Raw genomic sequence first — 12,820 nt, forward strand, 5'->3', positions numbered from 1 at the left:
ACAGCTGGCACCTCGTGCTCTGCTCAGTGCTCCCCATTTCTGTCTCGCAGAGTCACTTCACTTGAGCTGTCTGGCTTAAAGGCCTCTCTGCTCTTCCATGAGGTAACTTGGAGCAGGTATCACTTAGGTGATACGATGAATGACAGAGTCGTCGTATACACAGAAGTATACCAGATGCAGTCCTATTTCATTATATTTAATGGCTTTACCAGATTTAGTACATAATTAAAATAAGTTCCAAGGATAGTGATTAACTTAAAACATATCAAGACATTTCCAGGGGGCTGGGTTAAGATAGAATAGTGAAGGGTCTGGTATTCATTGAGGCAGATGTCATTTTTCTCTTCCTACTTCAAATAGAGAAGGAAGCAGTCTTGGTTTATTGCCACTTTGCTCTAGGCTTAGGGTGGTGATGGAGGCTCGTGTCACTGCAGTCACATCTTCCTTAAAATCTCTGGAAAGTTCTGTAGATTCTCTCTCGGGTTTGATTTTGAAGGAAGGTGTTCTCCTATCAAAAACATTCATCACCAGAAAATCAGATACTATCTAGAGGAGTTTAAGTCTCTCTGTATATGTAAGAACTTGTTAGGCATCTAGCTCAGCAGCAAAAATCTACCAGGCAGAGGGACTAGGATTTCACATCATAGCCCGTAAGATTTTTACAGACTCCAAATGCAACAGAAATTGATTTACACTACAGGCCAAATTTCTAAGCCGCAGGCTGTGGCTGTGTTTTCCATGACTGTGTTTGGATTCTCAAAACAGCCTTTGAAGAAAGTATTCAAACAGTGCAACTTCAGACAACTGGTTTGGCTTCTTAAATTAGAGGCTGGTTCCTTTCAGACCCTGCCTGGAGAGAATGTTCAGAGAAAAATCCAAAGTACCTATTGTAGACTCCTGCTCTGTTTCCCTCAAATGTTGGAACAAGTGTCTCTCTGTTGAGCATACAGGTAGCCCAGTCTTTAGATCAGATACTTTATTTCAGTAACTTTGGTGCCTACAATAGGCAATAGAAGAATTCCTCTGGGTGTCCCAATTTTAAGTCATCAGCCACAGACAAGATACGGCTGACTATAGTGTGGCTTATTTTAAAAAACTGGCCGTAGCACAACATAAATGGCACAAATTAATTGAGGCAGGGTCATATTCAAGAATAATGTATTCTACTGGATTAAAATCATAGAACTGTTTAGGTTAGAAAAGACCCTTAAGATCATCAGGTCCAACCGTTAACCTAGCACTGCCAAGTCCACCACTAAACCACATCCCTAAGAGCCACATCTACACGTCTTTTAAATACCTTCAAGGGTGGTGACTCAGCCACACCCCTGGGCAGCCTGTTCCAATGCTTGACAACTCTTTTGGTGAAGAATATTTTCCTAATATCCAATCTAAATCTCCCCTGGTGCCACTTGAGGCCATTTCTTCTTGTCCCGTTGCTTGTTACTTGGGAGAAGAGACTGACCCCCACCTTGCTACAGCCTCCCTTCAGACAGTTGTAGAGAGCAATAAGGTCTCTCCTCAGCCTCCTTTTCTCCAGGTTAAACACCCCCAGTTCCCTCAGCCTCTCCTCACAAGACTTGTGCTCTGGACCCTTCACCAGCTTCATTGCCCTTCTCTGGATGCGCTCCAGCACCTCAGTGTCTTTTCTGTGGTGAGGGGCCCAAAACTGAACACAGTATTTGAGGTGCAGCTTCACCAGTGCTGAGTGCAAGGGGATAATCACTTCCCCAGTCCCGCTGGCCACGCTATTGCTGTGACATTAGTGACAGAGGAGTGGGACTTTTTGACCTCAGGACAGTCTCCCTTCATAGGTGACAGCTACGTGAGCACAAACAGCGCTGAGGTCTGTTCAGCCTTGCGGCACAGAGCCCCTACCTCAGGAGTGAGCTTTTGCTGGTTAGTCTTTCAGCAGAGTCTCTGTCTGGAAAGTCCCACAGTCTTGTCTGGGAGGCCTCTGTGTTTGGAGTGAGAGGCTGCACCATCACTGTGGAATGTGATCTGTTACTGTGTCCTGCAGAGTCAAAGAACACAAATAAAAACCTTCTGAAATAATGTTAGAGGCAGAGTTTGCCATTTCTGGGTCCATAACAATTTCCTCTGAACATCATTGTTATAATTGTGCTCTGGCTTCCTCTCCAGAAAGCCACTGCCTAGTGAGGTGTCCAGAAAGAGATCTAGATTCAGAAGAAAAGCTGTTGATCAAGCTCCAAAGCAACTCCTTAATAAAAGGATGAATGCAGCCTTTGGGCTGCCCCTCCCTGTGAATAAGCCGATGCTGGACACAGTACAACTGAAAGGCTGCTTTGCAAGTCACCCTGAGCATTCTCCTGCCAGGCCACTACACTGCAGGGTGGCCGGTGACTTGTGTACTGCTGTCTAACAGAGCCAAAAAGCTCAAAATGCCCCACACTAAGGACACTTTCTCATTCTCTTCTCTCACCATCACTTGCTAAAACCACAGTTCATTCTTGAAGGAAGTGAGAATGAATGTACCTATATTGTTCTGTAGTGATTGCAGCCAGTCCTCCATCAGTGTCTGAGAAGGTGCTGCGAAGAAATACTCTGCCCCATCTCTCAGCCTGTAAATAAGGGTAAGCGAAGATGAATTCTAGTTAGTCTTGCCTTAAACATTCTGTCCTTGTGAGTGGGCAAGCACTGTTAGACATTTCAGTTATGCCTCCTAACAATACACAGTCTTAGGTGACAGTAGGCAAATACAACTAACTGTCCAGGTAGCTGTGTGGTTTTTTATTAGTGCACTTCTCCATTGGACTTACCGCAACACGAAGGCGTTCTCTTTCCTGATGTAATTTACCAGCCTCTCACATTTGGCACCAGGAATGCTGAGGGACAGGAGTGTGGATGCATTCTGAAGGAGGATGTAATGAAAATAAAATGTCTTCTGCATCTTTTCTGCTCGGATTCAATTCCATATCAACCTCCAGGCTGACTACACACCCACACTGCCTTTTTCTGCTTCTAACTTTAGGATCACTGAATAAGAACCACCACAGAGGAACAATGGACATTATATCTTGAAGGTAATTCTTGAATAAGATACTTCTTTTAAGAAGTATGTTTGAAAATTTCTGAAAGCTTGTTATTCTGCAATAATAATAATAATAATTCTGAAAGCTTATTATTCTATAAGCTGGTATCAGCCGAACAACTGTTGAATTTTCATTCAGCTAACATTTGAAAGAGAACTGATTATCCCAGCCCCAAACCACAGCAAATGCAACTCTGTTTTCTTTTAAATGCATTTTTACATAGGTAAACACAGAGATTACTAGAAAGATTGAAAAATCAAATTACCTTAGATGCTTCTTTTTCATCATTATAGAAATCAAGCTTTAATCCATCAAGTTTTACGTAGAAGGATTTCCAAGACCTTGAACCTGGCTACGTGAATAGAAATCATAATAAAACCCAGTCATTAGCCATAAATTTTATTGGAGTAGTGAAATCTTGCATGTGAAACTCTCACAGGAAGTCAGGGGCTGCCCATATTATGGTCACAGAAGCTCTCTTGGTCATGATTATCTCCCAGAAAAACAGAACCTCCTGTAGCTACTGGTGTGGGTGATTCAGGAAGGCTCTCTCTGTGAGTCAGAACTGAACAAATGACATAACCTGGTGCAAGCAAGCTCTATGCAATGTTGTGGTCAGCAACATCTTTGAGAGAAGGTGGGTAATCAAAGTTATGTCTATTTTTGGCCACTAAAAATTCTACTTTTTTCCCAGCTGGAACACTGGTCCTTGCCTGATAGTCACAGTCTAGTTTTGTTAAGTGTGTGGTTTCAATCTAATGTGGCTGCTGAATTCTTCTTCATTTCCTAAATTAACCCCAGCAGAATGCTACTGAACACTGTGCAAAAGTAGCTGCTATTTCCTACCCCAACTACCTACCACTGAAAGGTTAGCCTAGTGCCATGACACCCTTCTGGATGAGGGATCCTATTACTTGTGTATATTCCTATCTTGTTATGCCAGTGAATCAAGTTGACAATTTGGTCATTCAGAGAAAAGGAAGGAAAAAGTCCTGAGGAAGGTGTCAGTTTTTCTTGCTTGGTAATATGGAAGTTCAGTATCACAATAGACTAAATTTAATGTATCCAAAAGAGAGGAAAAACTAAATTTCTCTTCAAGAAGATTAAGTCCATACCAGATTCAATTTTTAAAGTGGTCTTCCAAGTTAAGTGTTTCAGAGTAAATATTCTACGTGACAAACAATTGAAGATAACTTGTTTACATGCATTACCTCAGCAGACAGATGTCTACAGATCGGTGGCAAATATTAGAATATTTTCCTGCCCTGTTGTGATCATTAGCCTACTGACCTGTAGTGATATTCTTTCCCAGGATGAGAATTTAGATATCAGTTTCATTTGGCCCTGGATTAAACAAATCACTTCTTCACAGGTAAACAGAAATCTTAATTCTCTTCTAGCACAGTTAGAAGTTATAAGCATTTGGAGCATCAGAATGAGGGCTTCCTCTGACAGCCAAATATCACATGGTGATACAGGGTCTCAAAGGTTGTATTTTTATTTTTTTTTGAAATATTGATATTTTTTTTTCCCAATTCAGTTGATATATTGAAATCTGTATTTATAATTAGGAGAACATAACTAACATGTTCATACAGCCTAGGCTCTGGTTCATAAGTCCATTAAATGTAGACAGACCCTGTTCTTCACGATTCCCATGACATGCAAAAATTCCATTGTCTCTTTCTCTTAAGGACTTGACCAGCTACTGCCAAAATCAGTGGACACTTCACGCATTTTACTGGTAACTGAATTAAATCCACAGTCCTGAGCTTCTCTTCAGCAAGAATTTATCCTGAAGAAGTCAGACCAGATCTGGACTCTAAGTCAAGGAAAGATGAATTAACCCTGAGTGGTGGCATTTGTTTCTAACCTGTTGTCTTCCTGGAAGAAGTTGGTCTCTCTTTTCTAGGAATCCCTCCATGTGCTGGAGAATTGAAGAAACCTGAGACACAGAACACTGCTGTTTAAACTGAAAATAGCCCTTAAATATATGTTATAATTTCTGAAGGTCATTATAAACAAATTCCAGAGAGAAATTGATCTCTACTGCCTCTAGCCTTTACACTCACAGCACAGCTAGAAATCCTCTCAAAACAGCAGTCACACCTCTGATAAACCTAAATGAAGAGAATTCATGTCCTTCTAGAACAATTTGCTCATGGAATTTGCTCTATCATGGTGCTTTAATTAATTAATATTATTTTTATATTATTAAATAAAATTTACAACTTAAATTGCTACAGTTATTCATACCACCCCTGCAATAATACTGAGTTACACCAATGTGTAGTATTGTACTGGTACACTTGGGTATCTAACAAACACATTCCTCTCAAAGTGCAAGAGGGGAAGGGGACAATTTTTCCCTGTCCATGAGTTAACTGCATTTCCTGCCAGGGTGAGGAAACAGCAGTTGCTGGTTCTAGTCTTGCACCAGCTCAGCTCTTTGGCAAGGGTGCCACTAAGTCCTGCCTCTCTAACTTCTAAACTCTGTGGACGCTCAGCACCACCACCACCATACATAGAGGGTACGGGTACATCAGCAGTCTTGCCTCTGTGAGACAGCATCTCCTGGCTCTTGTTAAGTGCTCTGCTGAGTATTCAGCAGTATGAACAACCTCTGATTTGGGAAAGAAAAACAGAAATCAATACAGTTTTCAAGACCTTGGCATAAAGCTGAGCAAAATAAAAATGCTTTTAAGCTATACCTAGCTGCATAAGTCAGCTATCTTTTTGGAAAGTGTATCAACTGCAAAGGCACATAAACGCCTCTTGCTGTTTGGATCCACGAGTGCATCCACTGAATTGCCCACTATATAGTGTTCTTAGTGATCTTCACACAGAACTTGCTATGTTTCCCTACTTTAACTAGCACAGGTTAGCAGTTTCGTGAGGAGAGAGATAGGAATTCCTGGGACTTACCGAAGATGCATTCTCTAATCTCTCCCAAGAGGAGTGGGACAGCAGTAAATTTGGTGATTTATCTAGTGACTTTTGGCCAGGCTCAGGTGGGGTTGCCATCAGTTTTGTCTGCAGGTTGGAGAAAGAGGAGCCTCTAGCACTTTTTTCCTGAGGTGTTAAAAGGCCTGTGGCATAGGATTCTGACAAACTGCTGCTGTGTTGCTGGTTTATGGGAGTAAGAGATAAAGGAGAGCTTAAAGAACTGTGACTTTCCAAAGGTGCAGTTCGTGGACCCACCTCCTTTGGTGTAGGTGGAGTGGTAACCTCACTGAGCCTCCTCTCAGCTTTCATTTCTGTTTTGTTAACGCTCAGCACATCTGGGACTCCCCCAGAAATGAATTGTTGGAATGTAGATGGAGACTTTTCAACGGGGGAAAAAATAGTTTCAAGTGGGGCCATCCAGGACAGGCTGGGTAAGGGCACAGATGGCAGTGGCATTGTGTTCTTTATCTCTGTCACTTTTGGCAGTGTATTCCTTTTGTCAGATGCCTTTCTTTTCAGAGAGGGGACTCGTACAACTTTGCCTTTATCCTTCTGCTCACTCTCTTCTGTGTCTACTTGTTTCAGAAGATTCATCTCCCTCTGTAGAACACAAATATTAAATTTTGTAAAATTACCTTCATTGCATTCATGGGTACTTACCTAATATTCTTTATTTTAAGGAGAAATATTTTTTCAAATACAATCTCTCATGGTGCTGAATTTTAAGGCCTGTACCTCCGTTGGCATTCTTAGAGTTAGAACTCAACTTAATTGCTATGTGCTGACCATTGTTTTGTTGCCCAAACCATCAATACTGATGGCAGTTAATCTCAAATATAGTGGATCCTGCACTTACTAAGTTCTCTAGAGGCCAAGTCTTTAATAAAGTCTAGAGAAACTGTGCTTCTCTTCTGTGGAACTGCTTCTTCAAGTTTGCTGTAGTAACAGTGAGTATCCAGGGGCGTTCTCATGGAAAATTTTCGAGTGAAGGACCTTTGTCCCTTCATTTAGCCAATTTGCAAGTCCCTGAACAAAAGACAGACTCAGCTAAGCTATTTTTTAGCCTAAAGCCAAACACAAAAGCTAAGTTTTGCCATTATTTCAGGAAATTAATTTTTAAAGCAGTATCTGGGAGACTGACTGACTATTTTTGACACTTAATACAATCCATTGTAGAACTCTGACACCAGAAGGAAAAAGGCCTGTCTCTGCCTTGGTCTCCCTTTATTTTCAGCCCTTTGCTATCCTCCAGCACCATCAAATGACTGCAATCCTAAATGAATCAAATTTCTCTACCTGTGTATCAAGGGATCACCCTGTTTCTCACACAACAATGCACACTACACACCCTTTTTGCTGCTCTTGGCAGAGGAAAGCTTCCACTTCTCCCCTAGAGCTTTTGCAAGCTAGTTGTACTCCTGATTCACATACAGGTCTTATTCTTAGCTACTCTATCTGCAACATCTCAGCTTTGGTCACTCATTTACTCCATCTCAGCACAGGAGTTCATTCTTACATGGAGTGACTGTTCCCCAAACATCCAAGGACCCACATCATCCTCTCTTATACACAGCTCATCAACCTTCTACTTCTTACCTTAGTTTTCCTGCTGAGCTGAGCAAATTTCTCCTCTTGAGCTGCAAGCATCTTCTCAAAATCATGGTGTTTTTTCAGTAATTCCTCTACTTCAGACACTGAATCCTGAAAGGAAAAATTATCAGATATGGGAGACGAAAATCAAGTCCATCAGAAGAGATCATGCCTAAAATTTTCAGATTTACCCATTCTATTTAGCCAAATGATGATTCTGGAATTTTTGCAATTGAATCTCTAAACCCCTAGTGTTGTGTCAAAAATCTTAATTTACATGTAAAAAAAAAGGCCTGTAGCTTGCAGTCTGTCTGCTGCACGTGAAAAAAACAGCTCAAATAAGTCTTCTTTTTTCTGCAAAGCCATGTAGTACTATGGCTTCCAACTATAACTGTTTATGTACATATTAAGTAGTTGGATTCCAGCTTGTGCTAGACATGAAGTTTACTCCTGCCCTACAACACATGCATCTTAAACCTCTGTCTTGCTATCTGCCTGGTTTTTGATACCTCCCTTTGACATTGTTTTCCCATCTTATAAACCATCAGAAGACAATCAACAATGAGAAAAAGCCAAAACTATGGATGCTGGTCTTTAAATAGAAATTTACAAGCTAGTTAACAAGCTGTCTGTGCAAAACACTCTACCACCCAACATGAGGTGAGGAAACCCCTTTTTTCCTTTTGAAACAGGCTCTCTGCATGACAGGGAAGGTTGAACCATTTGCAAAGTTATCTTCTTACGTGAAAAAATGGTCTGGAATTCTCCCCGGCAAGCCACCGCCTCCTGGAGCCCATCGCTGTGTAAAATGCAGCAGCTGTCCTGGGCTCCCTTCTGTAAGAGGACAGAGCTCCTGTCCTCTGTCTTCTCAGGGGTGCTTTGCTGTTTAGGTTGTGATTAACTTCAGGCCTGAGCTGATACATGCTCCAAGCACTCTGTATATGCTAAAAGGCATTTCAATAGTGTTGCACTGTTGGTACTCACCCCATATCTGGGATCTGAAAGAAAGCTCTCCTTGGCAGCCAGCCATGCTTCTGCTTGTTCTAGCTCTCTGCGGAGCAATTGTATCTGCCAGTTTTCTTCATATAACTCTTTCCTCATGTCCCAGCTCTCCTTTACCTTCTTCATCAGCTCTGACAGCTCTAACAGTTTTTCTTCAATCTAGAAAAACAACATTTGCAATGCCATGAGGTGAAAAATCCAGTCAGACTTTCATGTGACAGTCAACTAGCATGTAATCTGCCCTCATGATCCAGCAGATGAGCTCTGGATAACTTTGTGGTGTTAACATAGTTTATAAAGGATGTCCAAATCCTCATTTTTCTTACTTGAATTCATGTAGTTTGTACATTGTATAGCTATATATTATAATTGTATGCATATTCCACCTACTATATGACCAATGTTCTGCTATATGCTTTCCCATGATGAAATACTATACCCAGGCAATTTGTATTCTAGAACTAGTGAGAATCTGAAGATTCAACAAATACATCCTTCTGTGGCAAGGCAACAATGGAGACCCTTAAACTGTGAAAGTTCTACATTACTTCTGTTGTAGAAAGAATCAGAATCTTTCATAAATTCTGAAGATGCTTTTGACGCTGTGATCTCTGGATCTACAGACAGTACCAAGACAAGCTTGAGACCACTGCAAAGGTCAAAGTCTAAAGGTACATAGATAACAGCATCACAGGAAATTTTAACATTCTTGCCTCTTTGGCTCTATAACATTTCTGAAGATTTACATATCTTCTGGTGTACTCAGGGACATCACTCCATCCTATAGTTGATTGCATTTTGATGTATTTTATCCCAGGTCTTGTGTAGTTAAATGCTAAAATCTCATTTATGTGGCACATTTTTCTGTGGAATAGCAATACCTCCCTACCCTCCCACATAGACATAATCAATCCAGTGACTATTCTTTTATGGTCAGCTTCAAAATCAGTTTTTAGAGGAGTAAGAACTTTAAAAGGTGTTCTTCTTTTCTATGTGTCACACGAAGTCTGCAGCTTCTAATAGGAGAGAACCTGATTGCCTTGTTTAGTTCTTCTGTTTTGAAAGAGAGACAAAGCTGCAGCTCCTGCCTGTTCAATGTCTTCTTTGTTCACTCTTGTTTGTAAAATATTTAATTCATCAACACACCTCCACAGACATGAAATGTCCATTCTTCACCAGGTCACCTCCTGCCTGCTGCATTTCCTCATATTTTAGCCACTGCTTCTCTATCTCACGCTTGTATTCCTCATGACGCTTGATAAGCAGTTCAGCTCCCAGGACATCATTTGCCAGTTCCTCAGATATCACCAGTGCGTGCATCTTGTTGGCCCAGGCCCTACAGAATAGAGTCAAAAGGGTAAAAAGGGAGGGAATCCCAGTCGGCTGAATACTCCGGAATGCACATGGCTGTGGATACATTTATCCAGACTATTATTTCCTAACCAAAGATATGAATCTACAAAAACATTGATGAAAGTTCACTCACACACCTATGGGTTTTTATAACCTGATGTAATACTCCCAGTGCCGTTTCAATACACAGCCTGGTAGAAAGGCAGCTGCAGCATCTACACGTACTGAAGCATTGCGCATTCAAATCCTCAGAAAGAACTGTAACTGCAAATGCTTAGGCTGCACACGTGTGGTACTTTTATACATGGTACAGGGACACAGAGACTTTCAGATGTCCACCCAACCGTATCACCATGTATGAAAGTACTTCATACGCGTACAGAGCATTCATGCAAAGAAGCATATTGATAGATACTTTTTAAGGAAAATTTTCTACTCCATGAGTCTCAGCTGGCTTAAACCAATGCATCTTGATTTACCTGAGCTCAGGATCTATTCCTTGGTGTAGTAAATGTCCAATAGTCAGTGGTAACCACTTCACTGTCTTTGTATTTCTACTCCTGTCATGGATTAAATCTTTTATTAACTACACTGAATTAAAAATGCCCATAATTCTTCTGTGAGAAATCCTGCTTAAAAAATACAATTTCCATCAAAAATGTATCAATTTTGAGGAAAATTACATTAAAATGATAAAATATAATATTTTAATTATAGTCTGATCATATGAGTATAGCATATTTCCATTAGTTATTTCAATTTTTACATTAAACCTCTGCTTATAGATACTTTCGCATGATTGATTTAAATGAGACATTTAGCTCAGCATATTTTTTTCTTTTTTTTAAAAAAATATGTTTTGTAGATGATTTAAACATTCAGAATTTTGTTCTACTTAAGATTTAAAAAGGAAAAGAAGTAATGGAATTTCCCAGCAATTGAATTATTTCAAAAAAATGACCCCTAATAAGAATGGACAGAAGAGTTTATGCATATGAGTAATGGCATTAAGTACATGTGTGGAAAATATTTCCAGCACTTGAATAAGTGATAACCTATTCTAGAATTCTAGAAGGTTATCTTTAATGTAGTTGCTTTGACTCTGAGAAAAATGGGCACTGGTGTCTGCACATGTGTACCAATTGACTATCTAGCAGAGACTCCCCCCATCTTCCTACAGAATCAACAGTATTTTCAGCTGGAATTGTGAGACTACCAAATCTCTCCAGAGTGACTGAATTCTCCAAGACTGTCTAGGAAATAGTCTGAAAATGTGGGTTTGTCATGCACACTGTGCTGAAGTGGAGTGACATGGTCACCTCTGATGTGTGGTAAATTCTGTGAAGTGCTGTTGAAAAGCTGCCATGTATGATTATTCAAAAAGATTTGCAAGCAAGCTGCAGAGCACCTGGGACAGGAGTCAAATAACTAAAATGTGCAATTTACAAAATCCTATATGGGAAAGACAAGAAATAAGGCCCACTGCCAAACTCAAGGGGCCAACACATACATCAGCTCCCTGCAGTCATTGAAGTAGAGCTGGACTTGTTCTGCCTGGCTCAGTCTTGCCTTCCTCTCCAGGAACTTCTTGTCCAGGTTTTCCCAGCTCTCATCCACATCTGTGAGCCTCTCCATGATGTTTTCCTTGACTTGAGGGTATGTGCGGCTGAGGTGCCAAGCCTCTCCCCGAATCCGTTCCAGCTCTTTCATGATTGCTCCTAGATCTCTCTGGAAGAGAGACAATGAATTTTAAGACCAGGTCACTACTTACATCTACCAAAAGCAGATTTTAAAGATGGTGCATATCTTTTATAGCCACTGGCTTCAAGGAGGCTGGAAATATGACTCTGTCAAGACTTTTCCTCTCAGTTTCCTCCTAATGCCTTTTAACATTCATCATCAAACATCACAGAAGCTTCTTTAGATGTGACACACTGATTATTTTCATAAGTATAGAGCTGAAGTCTCTTGTAGTTCAGATGACATCTTTGGAATTATAATAACAATTTGGAATAGATTTTTAGAAGAGAAGCTCATTCTTAGAAGCAAAAGCAATAATAATATAATATCACAATGTTAAAAACAGAAGGAAAAGGCCCCCTTCTGTGACGCACAAAGAATATTTCAGGGTGCAATATATTTATCTTTTGTTGGCCTGCAAACAAGGCATTTGAGAGGATTTCAAATCAAGCATCAGCCACCTCTTTTTTTTTTTTTTTTTTTTTTTTTTTTTGTCATTTATGCTTTTCTGCCACTCCTTCATGACAGATCGCCTTACCTCTACTCCCTCAAGCTGGTTGAGAAGTGTCTGTACACCTGGAAGATCATATCCATAATCTTCTATATCCACTACTGCCTCTTTCTCCTGCATCCAGCCCTTTACTTCATCCACATCATGATCATACTGGTGAACTTGCCGGGCTGCTCTTAGATTCTGGGATAAAGAAACAATTTAATGGTAATACTATATATCATTTCTGAAGCAAAGAAAAGGGCAACTCTAATATGTCCTAGTGCAATACAGACTGAACAAGAGTGGGAGCAAAACACCTTCCCGGTTAAGTCACCTGCAAGTGAGGTGTTCAAGCTAACCTCATTTCCCCAAGTTGTCTTTGTCAATGGAAAGGAACAGATGTCTTCAAAGAGCAATTTATCCCTATGCAAGATGACTGATCAAGATGGAATACATGAATTGCCTTCTAAATGTAACTCAACCACAGAAAGTGTCCTAAAAAACTTGCTTGGAATAGAGGCCTACACAGCAAACAGTGAAAATAAGAGGACTTAAATGAAAATTAAGTTTTCTGAAATGAGAGGATTAAAAAATGTTCTAATACTATTTTACATTCAAAGTATATACTAATAATTGTCATGCA

The 12,820-nt window shown here is 40.3% G+C and overlaps 1 protein-coding gene across 2 annotated transcripts in view; it reads right to left on the bottom strand.

Moving 5' to 3' along the window:
• Positions 1-175: 175 nt before the first annotated feature.
• The window catches only part of SPTBN5 (spectrin beta, non-erythrocytic 5), a 97,827-nt gene continuing 85,182 nt past the window's right edge, over positions 176-12,820 (bottom strand). For both annotated transcript variants that reach the window (XM_032990105.2, XM_032990104.2), the window contains 12 exons: positions 12,223-12,378; positions 11,455-11,672; positions 9,738-9,927; positions 8,574-8,750; positions 7,596-7,700; positions 5,979-6,599; positions 4,927-4,998; positions 3,319-3,405; positions 2,781-2,872; positions 2,497-2,582; positions 1,879-2,014; positions 176-508 (listed from right to left, as the gene is read on the bottom strand). In XM_032990105.2, the coding sequence (XP_032845996.2) occupies positions 334-508; positions 1,879-2,014; positions 2,497-2,582; positions 2,781-2,872; positions 3,319-3,405; positions 4,927-4,998; positions 5,979-6,599; positions 7,596-7,700; positions 8,574-8,750; positions 9,738-9,927; positions 11,455-11,672; positions 12,223-12,378 (2,115 nt within the window). In that variant the 3' untranslated portion in view covers positions 176-333. The remainder of the gene's footprint in view (positions 509-1,878; positions 2,015-2,496; positions 2,583-2,780; positions 2,873-3,318; positions 3,406-4,926; positions 4,999-5,978; positions 6,600-7,595; positions 7,701-8,573; positions 8,751-9,737; positions 9,928-11,454; positions 11,673-12,222; positions 12,379-12,820) is intronic.

The sequence above is a fragment of the Tyto alba genome, unplaced genomic scaffold (assembly GCF_018691265.1).
Source record: "Tyto alba isolate M040663 unplaced genomic scaffold, T.alba_DEE_v4.0 Super-Scaffold_18, whole genome shotgun sequence".
Taxonomy (NCBI): domain Eukaryota; kingdom Metazoa; phylum Chordata; class Aves; order Strigiformes; family Tytonidae; genus Tyto; species Tyto alba.